The following is a 14,121-nucleotide window of genomic DNA, read 5'->3' on the forward strand; positions in this document are numbered from 1 at the left end:
TCATTCTGAAGAAGGGTCCAGACCCGAAACGTCAGCTTTCCTGCTCCTCTGATGCTGTCTGGCCTGCTGTGTTCATCCAGTTCTACACCTTGTTATCTCTGTGGTTAAATTGTTTGCTGACCTAATCATAATATTTAATTTCATTTAATAAGATGTGCCTCTAGTTGGTACCCACCACTGCTATTTTAAATTAAGATTTCTTCCTGATTTTGAAAACTTTGGGTGGGTCATGATGTAGGTGCGACCTGGTATTTATACAGAGGTAATCACAGCACAGTCCAGACAAATTGCCTATAAAAAGTCCAGGCATGGTATTTGGTCCCTTGATGTTTTGACATTGAACTGACTGCAGTCTAAAGCCATCCATGTTAATCTGTGAAACACTGGAGCAGTGATCAAAAGACATCACAAGATTATTGTCTTCTACTTTTCTGTCTCTGTGATACTAGAGTTATGGCTTTTTAATCCTAATTAATATCTAAAAACGACTTGTAGACAGCCATGTCATCTGAACCTCCCACAGTTTTCAATAGTTGTATCATTTTCCTAGAACAATCTCTCCTTTAGTGTGTGATGGTAACCACTGAGTGCAATTCAGGGCTAAAGACAGGTTATAACTTTAGGTTTTCTGAAGAAGGGTCCAGACCCGAAACGTCAGCTTTCCTGCTCCTCTGAAGCTGCTTGGCCTGCTGTGTTCATCCAGCTCCACACCTTGTTATCTTATAACTGAATGATTGTCCTGACTGAGTTAATTCTCTGTTTGTCATTTCAGAAAGAAAAAGCTTCCAAACAGCCATTCTGATGCAGTTCAAGGAAGTCTCAAGATCAGGCCAGAATGGGGAATAGCAAAGCAAGTTGTAGAGTGGACAGCATGATTATGGAGTGCGGGTATCCCTCTTCAAGTACAGCCCAGATTATTTATGCATATCTTAATATAATTCAACACTAGCCTTTCACATGTCCTCAGCTCCATCACTTGTGGAATTGATTGCAATGTGTATGGTGCAGGTTCAGACCAAAAATAGTAAGTGGACTCCTATTTATGTTATGGGATCCTCATTTTCGAACTAATAAGGATCTCTTGCCTGAAACAGACCAATACTTGGATGAAATGGGGCTGGCTAGATTAACAATGGTAAGATACCATACTGGAGGCTGTGATCTCTTGTTAACCCTAACAGTAAATATCAATCTTAATGAGTCTTGATTAACTCTACATTCTTAATAACTTTGAGTTACTAAGTGCTGATATGTTATTTGAAGGAATAATAATGGCCATGAGAATATTTTACTTTAGTTTTATATGCTGTAATTATTGCAGAAGATTCTTATTTTCCTTCACTAGACTGTAATTAAGTGAACATTCATCTATTCCACAATACACCTTTCACTTAAGCTTTACTTGAATCATTAGGATCCAGGATAGCATGTTAGATTGTGAATGAGGAAAACTGACCTCAAAGGCAGCCTGGATACTCTTCAGATGTTCCAGGGACACTTGCTGTTCAATCTGTAAATAAAACAAGCAATTGTGATTTATGTACTATTAGCATTTTGTTAAAAATTCATGCATCAGGTGTGGGTAAGACCAGATTTATTGCTGATCCATACATAACTGAGTTGATTATTAGGGCATTTCAGAGCACACATTGTTGTGGGTCTGGTGTCATATGCAGGCTGTATTGAATAAGGAGGGTGGATTTATTTCTTTAAAAAGGCATTAGAGACTTGATTTTGGAGAAAGGTCTGTCACTGATCTCCGATGCTGCCTATTTGGAGGAAGATATGTTAGGCCGTAGTCTGATAAGTCAGCTTGGGAGTCTCACTACATTTTCAGAAAGCATGCAAGATACCTGACAAAAGCAGAAGATTCCAGCCTATGGAATCCTGCTTTGCACATTGCCGTAGGCTTCAGCCTGAAACAAAGAAGTCTCCTATGCAAGCAAAATTTCTAAACATCAAGATCGTGAGCAGAAACAAGAGAACAATTTGTTCCCGAGATATTAAGAACTGCAGATGCTGGAGAATCTGGGATAACAAGGTGTAGAGCTGGATGAACACAGCAGGCCAAGCAGCATCAGAGGAGCAGGAAAGCTGATGTTTCGGGCATAGATCCTTCTTCAGAAAAATTTGTTCCCATCATTTTTGGGGAATAATTGTCCCATTTCTGCTCAGCAAAAGCCATGAAGTTGCTTCATGCTTTTCGCTTTGTTGTTCTTTAGGTTAGTACTTGCCAAATTTTCTTCCCTGGTATGACCCAATATTGAGCCTTGAAAATGGTCATGACCTTTACTGAGAACTGTAAGAGTGCAGCAGGACTTCTGAGAGAGCAGAAGTTTATTGGAGCAGGAGCGCAGCTCTTATAAAACTTGATCAGAACTCCTTGGCAACCAGTGCCAGGTCCCCAAAATCACGGCATTCCACCCCACCTGGGGCTGACTGCATTTCAGGAAGTCCTGGTTTAGATTAATTGCTGCTGCAACTTACAACTAACCATGGGCTCTTGTAGTGCAGTGGTAGTATCCTTACCTGTGGGCCAGGAGACCAGGGTTCAAGTCCCACCTACTCTAGGGGTGTGTAATAACAGCTCTGAACAGGTTGATTAAGAAATAGCTACAAATAACCCATTACACAAGAGACCTATGGTGCTTGATGTAAGCAACTCCCATTTCTGAAAGGAATGAACACATAGATTTTAAAAAACTACTTGCCACCCAAAAGCTGAACATTCTTCTATGTTATCACATTTGTATCTGTGAAGGAAATGTTCTTCCTCAGCACACAGAAACTTTATATCATTGCTGCTGTGCCACTCTCTTAGCCTTGGTGCCCTCTTTGATCCTAAGCTGAGTTTTGACCACATTTTCTCTTCACCATAAAGGTAGGGTGCTCAGATGGGTGAGGGAAATAGAGAAAATGATCAGGAGGGCATGGAAGCAAGTGGAGCATTGGGATGCAGGTCAGAAAAAGCCAAGCAGGGAGAAGTCTGAGCAGGGATCAGCTATGGAACCAAAAAGAGCTGTGGCTTGTTGTAAAGAAGCTTGCATTGGAAACGTATGTTCTTTTAGTTTCAATAGTTAAATGCTGTTTTGTAAATTAGATATTTTGTTCCTATGGAAGTTAATTTTATGACTCAATTCTGTAAAGGTAAGTTGACCATTACAGTGATCAGTATTGTGTCAGCATTGAAATGCATTAATGTACTTTTCCTGTTGCCAAGTGTGCTCTTCTTATGGATTCAAAACTGAGCAAAACACTGCTTGTGATCTCTAGTGGAAATAAGTGATTTAAATGCCCAGAGACCTTTTAAAATTGAAAAAAAAAATCAATAGCTTCTGCTTGGAGAAAAAAAAAGCCCCACCTGCTCCTGGGCTACTTTGGTTGAAAGGCCTTGCTTAGGAAAACAAAAAGTTTAACTGGATTTTTCAGTTTCAATAGATTCCACTGTTTACATTAGCCAGCAATTGTAATTACAGCTGAACCTATTATGCATGCTTGGCTGAGTTTCAAAAGCTCCAGAACCACTTCTCAGCACATGGTCTTCATTCACATTTTGATTAATAGTTTTAAGCTGCAATTTATGTCTTTAATGTGGTTAGTGAAGCATGGTTTTTTTTTATAACTGACTGGTATCTGTACCCTTCAATCTACAAAAGACAAGTAGTAAGTAATCTCTTTCAGATGAAGTGTCTTGCTAATGGCTGGAGAGGCCAATTTAGGAAAAGCAAGTTGTACCACAAATGCCACACAAGAAGCTTCCAAGTCCGATGAGTTGTTTTTCTGATGTTGATGCCGCTGCCAAAAAAATCACTGCAGCCGCAAGTTATTATATTAGCGGACACCAGCCCACAGAAGGGAGTTGCCATTTTTACCTTTACTGTCAGTTAGTGACTGCCTGGTGAAGTAGCCAATGTTTAGGGCCTTTATGTCTAGCTTTCGAGGAAAAGTGGAATTTTTGGCATACCACTGATCGCCTGGTTCCAGCTACCAGTCCGTATCAAAATTCCTTGGATATATCACCGCCATCCATCCTGTGAATGCCCAAGCCAATTAAACAGTCTCTGTTCAAAGAATGCTAACAGATGTGAAGCTCTGCCTTTGAAAGGACTGCAGTGTTTATGACTTTGTCCTAACAGAATGTACCCATAATATACCATAGCTAGTGAAGATGTACCCACTTGAAAGGAGTTAAAAATACTAAGTGGATGGTATAAATGAGAATTTTTTTTTTCCCAGAATCATGTTTGACTAAGAGCTTGATTAGACTGTTACAAGTTTAATTCTTTTAAAAATCATCATTTCAATCCCACAAGTTCTATCTGTAGTGGATATTTGGCGAATGGCTATGGATTGATTGATTGATTGGTTTTATTGTCACATGTACCGAAATACAGTGAAAAACTTTGTTTACGAGCAGTACAGGCAGATCACAGCAAGCAAAGGATGCACAGCTCAAAAAGACTTAGAGGCAAACAGGTTACATTGCAGGCTACATTATTTGAGGTTAGAGTCCATTCAACAGTCTGATAACAGCCATAAAGAAGCTGTTCCTGAACCTGATCGTGCGTGTTTTCAGGCTTCTGTATCTACTGCCTGACGGAAAAGGTTGTAGGAGGTCATTAACAGGGTGCGATGGGTCTTTGATGATGTTGGCCGTCTTTCCGTAGCAGCGAGCCATATAAATAGAGCCCAAGGATGGAAGCTTGGCTTCCGTGATGGTCTGGGCTGTGCACACCACCTTCTGCAGTTTCTACGGTCCTGGGCAGAGCAGTTGCCATACCAGGCCGTTATGCACCCAGACAGTGTGCTTTCAGTGGTGCATCGGTAGAAGTTGGTGAGGGTCTTTATGGACATGCCTAATTTCCTGAGCCGCCTGAGGAAGAAGAGGCATTGTTGTGCCTTCTTGACTGTCACATTTACATGGGAAGTCCAGGACAGGTCATCAGTTATCGTCACTTTGAGGAACTTGATGCTCTGCACTCTCTCAACCTCAGTTCCATTGGTGTAGATGGGAGCGTGTTCTCCTCCTTTCTTTCTGAAGTCGATGATCAGTTCTTTCGTTTTGCCAACATTGAGAGACAGATTGTTCTCATTGCACCACGTCACCAAGCCTTCTATCTCCCCTCTGTATTTTGACATGTCATTGTTAGATATCCATCCCATTACGGTGGTGTTGTCAGCGAAATTGTAGATGGCGTTCGATTAGAATTTGGTAACACAGTTATAGGTGTACAGGGAGTACAGTAGGGGGCTGAAGACATATCCCTGGGGGGCTCCAGTGTTGAGTATTATTGTGGAGGAGGTGCAGTTACCTATCCTCACTGATTGCGGCCTATGGGTCAGAAAGCTGAGGATCCGGTTGCAGAGGGCAGAGTCGAAATCAAGGTCATGCAGTTTTGAGATTAGTCTGGAGGGGATAATGGTGTTGAAGGAGGAGCTGCAGTCAACAAGCAGGAGTCTGACGTGCAGGGCTAGGGAAATGGCGTCCTCTGTGGATCGGTTATTTCTGCAGGCAAACTGATTCACAGAGAGATGTGCCATGAGAAACATAAGGGAGAAAAGAGGGATTAATGGAGAAAATGGAGGGTATGAGGGATATGACAAGGGCAGGGGGACGTGACATGGGGTTGGTCTTTATGCTAGTAAAGTGGGAAAGTTTGAAAGTTTAACATTTATTATAAAACTGGGCCAGTAAATGGAGGCAAGCATCTGAATGGACTGGTTAGGCTATCCAGCTGACTTTGTAATGGTTTCAGACCTGCCTCCTAGTGGAATAGTCCCATCTCCATTCTGCACGGCCTCCCCATAATGTGAACATGATTTTTTATTTTAAAAGAAAATGGGATTGCGAGGTCAGGGTGTTTCCTGATTCAACCTTTTCACCTCCTCCACGGAAATCCACCCGAATTGACTTACATTTCATAAAGTCTACTTCGAGTGCAAATGTTTGTTCGGAAATAGTGAAGTGTTAAGGACAATACCCAAAAATGCACGTGAACTCTGATGGGTGCTAGTTAAGTTATTAAGCTCACCTTCACTGTGTAGTGCATTCTGATCTGCTAAGTACATCCAGAACTTTCTGTTTTTTTTTCCATTTTTATTTTCTAATGAAATAACTGTGTTGTGCAACCCATTCCCATGACACAGTTGTCAATTACACTTGTTGCTGCTGTGGATACTGGCAGAAAATGTTAAAGATACTTCTTGTATTGAATTTTGTAGTGTCAAAGAATGAGGTAGAACAAGAATGAGCCAGCATAGATTTAAAGTAATGTGCAAAAAAAGCAAGGATGATGAGATGAAATTAGGGCATGGAATGCACTGCCTGGAAATGTGGAAGAGGCAGGTTCAATTCATAGAATCCCTATAATGTGGGAGCAGGCTATTCAGCCCATCAAGTCTGCACAGACCCTCCGAAGAGCATCCCACCCAGTCCCAAACCCCCACAACACTGAATTTACCATGGCTAATCCACCTAGCCTACACATCCCAAGGGAACAATGTGTAAACTCCACACAGACAGTCACCTGAGGGTGGAATTGAACCTGGGTCCCTGGCACTGTGAGGCAGCATTGCTAACCATTAAGTCACCATGCACCTACTAAGGCATTCAAGAGGGCAGGGGATGATCCATATTGTGTATGGATGTGGGAATAAGTAGGATTTTGGCACAGGGTAATGATGTTTGTTCGATGAGCCAGTGCAGGCATGATGGGCAGAATGGTCTCTGTGCTGTAATAGTTCTGTGAGTCTGTGAAAATATTTGGCTTTCTGGTTTTCTTTCATAAACAACAAGTTATGCTTCAGGACAAATGTGGAATTGGTTTGTTGTTTTCTTAAAAATTATACATAGGATATGGATATTTATGGTTAAGCTAGCATTTTATTGTCCATCTCTAATTATTCTCAAGAGGGTAGTGCTGAGCTGGCATCTTGAACCGTCACAGTCCATTTGGTGTAGGTACATGTACCATGTTGTTTAGGAGGGAATTTCTGGATTTGAACATAGTGTAGCTGAGTAATGGCGATGTACTTCCAGATCAGGGCAGCTAGTGGTTTGGAGGGGTACTTGCAGGTGGTGTATTACTATGTATCTGCTGCCCTTATCCTTCTAGATGGTAGTGGGTTTGGAAGGTGCTACGTGACGTACCCTAGCAAGTTGTATTTGTGCATCTTGTAGATGATTCACGTGGCTGGCACAATGCATTGGTAGTGGAGGAGTGAATGTTGAAGGGATTAGAAAAAGTGTCAGTCAAGTGGGTTGCTTTGTCCTGAATGGCATCAATTTTCTTGACTATTGTTGGAGCTACACTCATCGAGGCACTGGAGAGCATTCCATCACACTCCTATCTTGTATCTTGTAGATAGTTGAGAGGGTTTGTGGAGTAAGGTGCTAAGTTACTTGGTGCTTAATTCCCAGACTTGTGGACAATATTTATATGACTGGTTCAGTTTAGTTTCAATGGTACTCCCAAGGATGTTGAGAGCGGGGATTTCACAATGGCAATGCCAATTGGCAATAGTTAGATTCTCTCTTGTTGAAGATTGTCATTGCTTGGCACTAAAATGGTGCAAAGCTTCTTACCACTTGTCAACCCACGAGGGCTAGGTACATTTGGACATGGACTATTTCAGCGAGGGAGATACGAATGGTGTTGAAGATTTATAATTGCACTGTGAACATTCCCACTTCTGAGATTATGATGGAGGGAAGGTCATTCATGCAGCAGTTGAAGATGATTGGGTCTAAGAGTCTACCCTGAGGAATTCCTGCAAACGTGACATATGGCCAAGAAGATTGACGTTCAACAACACGGCCATCACCCACTGTGCCAGGTAAGACTCCAACCGGCCAACAGACTTCCTCTCGATCCTCATTGACATCAAGGCTGCAAGCTGTAACCAGGGAGTGGTAGCAAAGCTAGAGTCAAAAGCAGTCACCTCACTTCCTGGCTTGAGTTCAGCTCTTTTGTTCAGGTTTGAATCAAGGTTGTTCTTACATCAGAAAGTGGGTGGGCCTACTGTAACCCAAAATGAGGGTCAGTAAGCAGGTAATGTCGAGTAAGTACTGCTTGACAGGATTGTCAACGACACCTTCCATCACTTTGCAAGTGATTGAAATTAGACACTTGGGGCAGTGTTCAGTCGAGTCAGATTCACCCTGCTTTTTGCAGATAGGACAAATGTAACCAATGTTCCACATTGTGTTGCAAGTGTACTGGAATAGTGTGGCTAAGCACACAGTAATTCTGGAGCATAGGTCTTCAGTACTACTGATCTGTGTATTTAAACTACTACCTGCTGGTTTCAAGTGGATATCCTTGTTTTCTATTCATAAACCTTCACATTGGTTCCAAAATTCTTGATGTCATTTTATTAACGTAAATGCAGCGGAGGAAAATCCCATGCATTTTAACCCCAGGTCAAACTCCTCCTCCAGAATCCTGGGAGTGGGATAATTTTTATGGCAACCAGTTTGCAAGGCTAACAGATCTCTGGGCCAGAGTTCAGCAGGGTTTCTGATTGCTACCAGAGGCTATTCTAACAGCATAGAGGAACACTGAGGGAAAATTCTCTTCAGATCTCCCAATTCCACTGCAGTAAGTGGACCTCCTCATGAGTGCAATCTGTTTCCTCCAGGAATAACTGCCTTTTCCCAAGTAAATAATACAGCCACTTTTGTACAAATTTTCCAAAGCTGAGCGAGGATGTAAACGAGCAAATACCCAGCAGGGTAATTGGGTGGGGGGGTGGTGAGTCCTGGGTGGGATGCTCTTCAGAAGGTCAGTATGCACTCAATGGGGCAAATGGTCTGCATCCACTCTGCGGGGATTCTATGATAGCCTGGAAACTTCCCTTTTGTTCATCCTTGACATAAGAACACAAGCAGGATAGCCCGCCATGGAGACAGCTGCAGAACACCTGATCCTCTATGGCCTGATCCAATTCGGTCATCATTTCACGGCCACTGCATTTTAAATCAAAGGATTTTTTTTACAAAAAGGGTTGGCTGCGGTGTTCTAGTTAACAACTTCCAGTGAGAGCGGTACAAACAAGTAAAGGTATCCTAGCAACAAGATAAATAAGATATCTCTTCACTGGTTGAGCAGAGAAAATGTCAATAGGAAATTCAATGCCCTTATATAATGAGCCAGTTCACACTGAGGTGTATAAAATACTGCATAAACACTTCAAACAAAAAAGATTGGCAACCCTTCATGTCTGAGAGAAGAATACAGAACACAAAATATGTGTAATGTGTAAAATAACATGCTTTGAGCAAGTGAAAGAGAATGAATGAGAACTGAAGCTCCATTGCTTTTTCTTGAAACTCACCTGATTTCCTTACCTTGTTTTGCTTAAACCCATGACCACTACTCAGCCATTACCATCAAGCCAGAGGATCAACCCTGGGTCAATGGGGAGTGCAGGTGGGCATGCCAGGAGCAGTACCAGGCATACCAAAGAACGAAGTATCAACCTGGTGAAGCTCCCAAACAGGACTATCTATATGCCAAGCAGCAAAAGCAGTAAGTGACAGACAGAGCTAAGCAGTCCCACAACCAACGGATCAGATCTAAGCTCTGCAGTCTTGCCACATCCAGTCGTAAATGGTGGTTGACAACTAAACAACTTACTGGAGGAGAAGGGCCCGAGAAATATCCCCATCCTCAATGATGGAAGAGCCCAGCACATCAACGCAAAAGATAAGGCTGAAGCATTCGCAGCAATCTGCAGCCAGAAGTGCTAAGTGGATGATTCATCTTGGCCTCCTCCAGTGGTCCCCAGCATCAAAGATACCAGTCTTCAGCCACTTTGATTCACTGCATGTGATTTCACAAAACTGTTGGAAGCATTGGATACTGCAAAGGCTATGGGTCCTGACAAAATTCTGACAACAGTGCTGAAGACTTGTGCTCCAAAAGTTGCCGCTCACCTGGACAAGTTCTTTCAGTACAGTTACAACACTGGCATCTACTCCACAATGTGGAAAATTGCCCAGGTATGTCCTGGACCCATTACTGTCCCATCAGTCTACTCTTGATCATCAGTAAAGTGATGGAAGGTGTCATCAAAAGTACTATCAAGCAGCACCTGCTCAGAAATAACTTGCTCAGTGATGCCCAGTTTGGGTTTCACCAGGGCCACTCAGCTCCTGATATCATTACAGCTCTGGTTCAAACATGGACAAAAGAGCTGAATTCCAGACGTGAGGTGTGAGTGACAGTCCTTGACATCAAGGAGCCATAGCAAAACCGGAATCAATGGGTATTGAGGGTAACCTCTCCACTGGTTGGAGTCACACCTGGCACAAAGGAAGATGGTTGTGGTTGTTGGAGGCCAATCATCTCAGCTCCAGAACATCTCTGCAGAAGTTACTCAGGGTAGTGCCCTAGGTTCAGCCATCTTCAGCCGCTTCATCAACGACCTTCCCTCCATCATAAGGTCATAAGTGGAGATGTCTGCCAATGATTGCACAATGTTCAGCATCATTTATGACTCTTTAAATACTGAAGAAGTCCATTCAATGGTGTTGCCATCACTGAATCTCCCCTATCAACATCCTTGTGGTTACCATTCACCAGAAAGTCAACTTGATTTGCCACAAAAATACATTGGCCACAACAGCGGGTCAGAGGCTGGGAATACTGCGGCGAGCAACTCACCTCCTAACTCCCCAAAGCCTTTCCATATACTCCCCACTTGTGTGGATGCGTGCAGTTCCAACAACACTCAAGAAACTTGACACAATCCAGAACAAAGCTGCCCAGTTGATTGGCATCACATCCACAAGCATCCACCCCCTCCATCACCGACACTAGGTACACACTGCTGCTAATATCTACAATCTACTATCTACTATTAGACCACACCTTTGAAACCCACAACCACTTCCATCTAAAAGAACAAGGGCAGCAGATACAGTAGAACGCTAGCACCTGCAAGTTCTACTCCGAGCCATTCACCATCCTAACTTGGACATATATTGCCGTTCCTTCACTGTCACTGGATCAAAATCCTAGAATTTCCTCCCTGAGGGTATTATGGGTCATAGAATCCCTACAGTGTGGAAACAGGCCCTTTGGCCCAACAAGTCCACACCGAACTTCAGAGCATCCCACCCAGACCCATCCCCCTATGACCCACCTAATATACACCCTCTACCTCCCTGAGCACTATGGGCAATTTAGCATGGCCAATCCACCTAACCTGCACACCTTTGGACTGTGGGAGGAAACTGGAGCACCCAGAGGAAACCCACACAGACACGGGGAGAATATGCAAACTCCACATAGACAGTTGCCTGAGGCTGGAATTGAACCTGGGTCCCTGGTGCTGTGAGGCAGCAGTGCTAACCATTGTGCCACCGTGCCGCCCCAAAGGGTCAACCTACAGCACGTGGACTGCAGCAGTTCAAGAAGGCAGCTCCCCACCAACTTCTCAAGGGCAACTAGGGATGGGCACTAATTGATGGCCAGCCAGTGATGCCCACCTCCCACAAGTGAATGAAAAAAGCTGATTACATTGCTGTTGTCACAGTTGCCATCCTGTTCAGCACAGCCATCTGGATCCGAGACCTGCCACCCCAGAGAGCATGCAGGTTGGCATAGCAAATCGGTCACAGACATCTCACAAAATGTAACTCTGGTCTTGGACAGGAAGTGCCTTTGGGTAAATAGCTGGGGCTACATTCCTTTCTTTGAAAAAATACTTGTCCTGTGGGTTGACACTGGGAGGCCACCTGAATTCAACTGGCAGTCTCTCCACTTACTGAGGACATGGATTGGAGGGGATTAGGAATCTGCTGCTTGCAAAATGTCAATAGCTTGTTAAAACGGCTCTTAGCATCATATTTGAATGTGCAACTTTGTTTCTTGACCCCTTTTGTTAGTATGTCTGCCCACAACTGGTTCTGCCATCAGTGCAAGCTCCTGATGGCAAGTCACAGTTAAGGAATTTCTCCAGCATGGCTGCCCAGTTTTCCTGAACCCCCATCCCTCCACGCCATTATCATGCCTCATACACACCAGTACCCACAGTGTCAGGTCCCTTTTGCCTCCTGATGTTGCAGTAAATATCACATACATGCTCTCTGTCATCTGTGAGTGGACAGACCAGAAGGTCTTTTAATTACATTACATTAGAGTTATTTCCTCCTTCACCAGGTTGCACATGTAATAATGCACAATTCAGTTGAGCTCACTGAAGGCACAGAGGTGGTAGCAGCACAGCAATCCATTCCAACTTAACTGATTTACAACATAAATATACCTGTACTTAATTAACTGGGCATTTACCAACAGGTTAAAGCTGTCATCATGTGTCAAATATGAGAAGATAAGTCAGGAGGACATGACAGGGAGGGACCCAACTGGAGTGACATTTAAAGTCTGAAGAGAGTCTTAAAGAAGTGGCCTCTTTGCAACATAGGGAATCCTTTGAAAATAAATTCTGAATCTGAAACCACAATATCAGGTCAAAAGTGGAACCTGAGGAATTATAGCTAAATATTTCATTTATTAGAACATAAGAACTAGAAGCAGGAGTAGGCAGTTTACTTCCTTGAGCCTGTTCTGCCATTTCATATGATTATGGTTGGTCTCATCTTGGCCTCAACTCCACTTTCCTGACTGCTCTGCATAAGCCTTCAATCCATTAAAAATATGTCTATCTCCTCCATAAATTTACTCCATGTCCCAGCATCAGCCAAACACTGGAGTGATGAATTCTACAGATTCATGATCCTTTGAAAGAAGTGATTTCTCTTCATCTCTGTTTTAAATCTGCTACCTCTTATCTTAAAACTATGATATCTTGTTCCAGAATGCTCCATGAGGAAACATCCTTTCCACATCTATTTTATCAAACCCTTTTAGCACCTTGTATACCTCAATTAGATCTCCTTTCATTTTTCAAAATACCAGAGACTGTATGTCTAAACTGCTAAATCCCTGTTCACAAGAAAAACCCCTCATCTCTGGAGTCAATCTGGTGAACCTCTTCTGAACTGCCTCCAATGCAACTACATCCCTCCTCAAGTAAGGACCCGAACATTGTGTGCAATACTCCAGATACAGTCACACTAATGCCTTGTAGTGTTGCAGCAATACATCCCTGCTTTTATACTCTATTCCTTTAGCCAAATTTCCACTTGCCTTCATTACTACCGGTTGTAGATGCATCATAGTTTTTGATTCATCCATAAGGACACCCAGATTTCTGTGCACCAAAAAACTCTGAGGATCTTCTCATTTAGAAAGTAAGATGTCTTTCTATTCCTCTGACCAACATGGATAACCTCACACTTATCCAAGTTAAAAAACTCCATCTGTCAAACTTTGGCCCATTCACCTGACCTTTCCAAATCCATTTGTAAATTTCTTATTTCTTCATTGCAACTTACTCCTCCACTCATCTGCAAATCTCACTATAGTATACTCTATCCCTGCATTCAGGTCATTAGCACAGATCACAAATAGTTGGGGGCCCCAAAGACCAAACCCTATAGCATCTCACTAGTTACATTCTGCCAACCAGAAAAAGACCCAGTTATCCTGACACTCTGCTTTTCTATTGGAAGCCAATCCTCTCTCCAAGTTAACAGATCACCCTTAAACCCATGTGATCTTATCATTTATTATATATCTAAGTCTTGAAGTGATATATTTACCTTACATAATAAACTTAGGGAGCGCTTAATTAATTAATCTGGGGCATTAATTAGGGACATTTAAGCGACTCTTAGATAGCACATGGATGATAGTAAAATGTAGGGTATGCAGGTTAGTTTGATCTTAGAGTAGGATAATAGGTCAACACAACATCGTGGGCCGAAGGGCCTGTACTGTGCTGTACTGTTCTATGTTCTATGATCTAATCAGATCTGGGGAGATAAAATTAAAATCAAGTAAATCTAAGTAACATTAAAGCGTCTCTAATTTTTGTTACAACAAAATCAATATTTGTAATAAATATGGTTTCTATACTTAAGTGTTAAGGAAATAAAGTTAACAAACAAAAATTGACTTTCAAAGTTCATATTTGTTTGTAAAACTTAATAGCCACTTATAGGATTAATTTTTGTTTGCAGTATATAGCTTATTGTCAGCTGTATGGTAG

At 42.5% G+C, this 14,121-nt stretch overlaps 1 protein-coding gene across 1 annotated transcript in view; it reads right to left on the minus strand.

Annotated features, from left to right (window-relative positions):
• The window catches only part of LOC109934432 (WD repeat-containing protein on Y chromosome-like), a 120,651-nt gene that overhangs the window by 78,041 nt on the left and 28,489 nt on the right, over nucleotides 1–14,121 (minus strand). Inside the window, exon 3 of the mRNA XM_048597915.1 lies at nucleotides 1,457–1,510. Coding sequence (XP_048453872.1) covers nucleotides 1,457–1,510 — 54 coding nt within the window. The remainder of the gene's footprint in view (nucleotides 1–1,456; nucleotides 1,511–14,121) is intronic.

This window comes from Rhincodon typus, chromosome 6, assembly GCF_021869965.1.
Source record: "Rhincodon typus isolate 14 chromosome 6, sRhiTyp1.1, whole genome shotgun sequence".
Lineage (NCBI taxonomy): Eukaryota > Metazoa > Chordata > Chondrichthyes > Orectolobiformes > Rhincodontidae > Rhincodon > Rhincodon typus.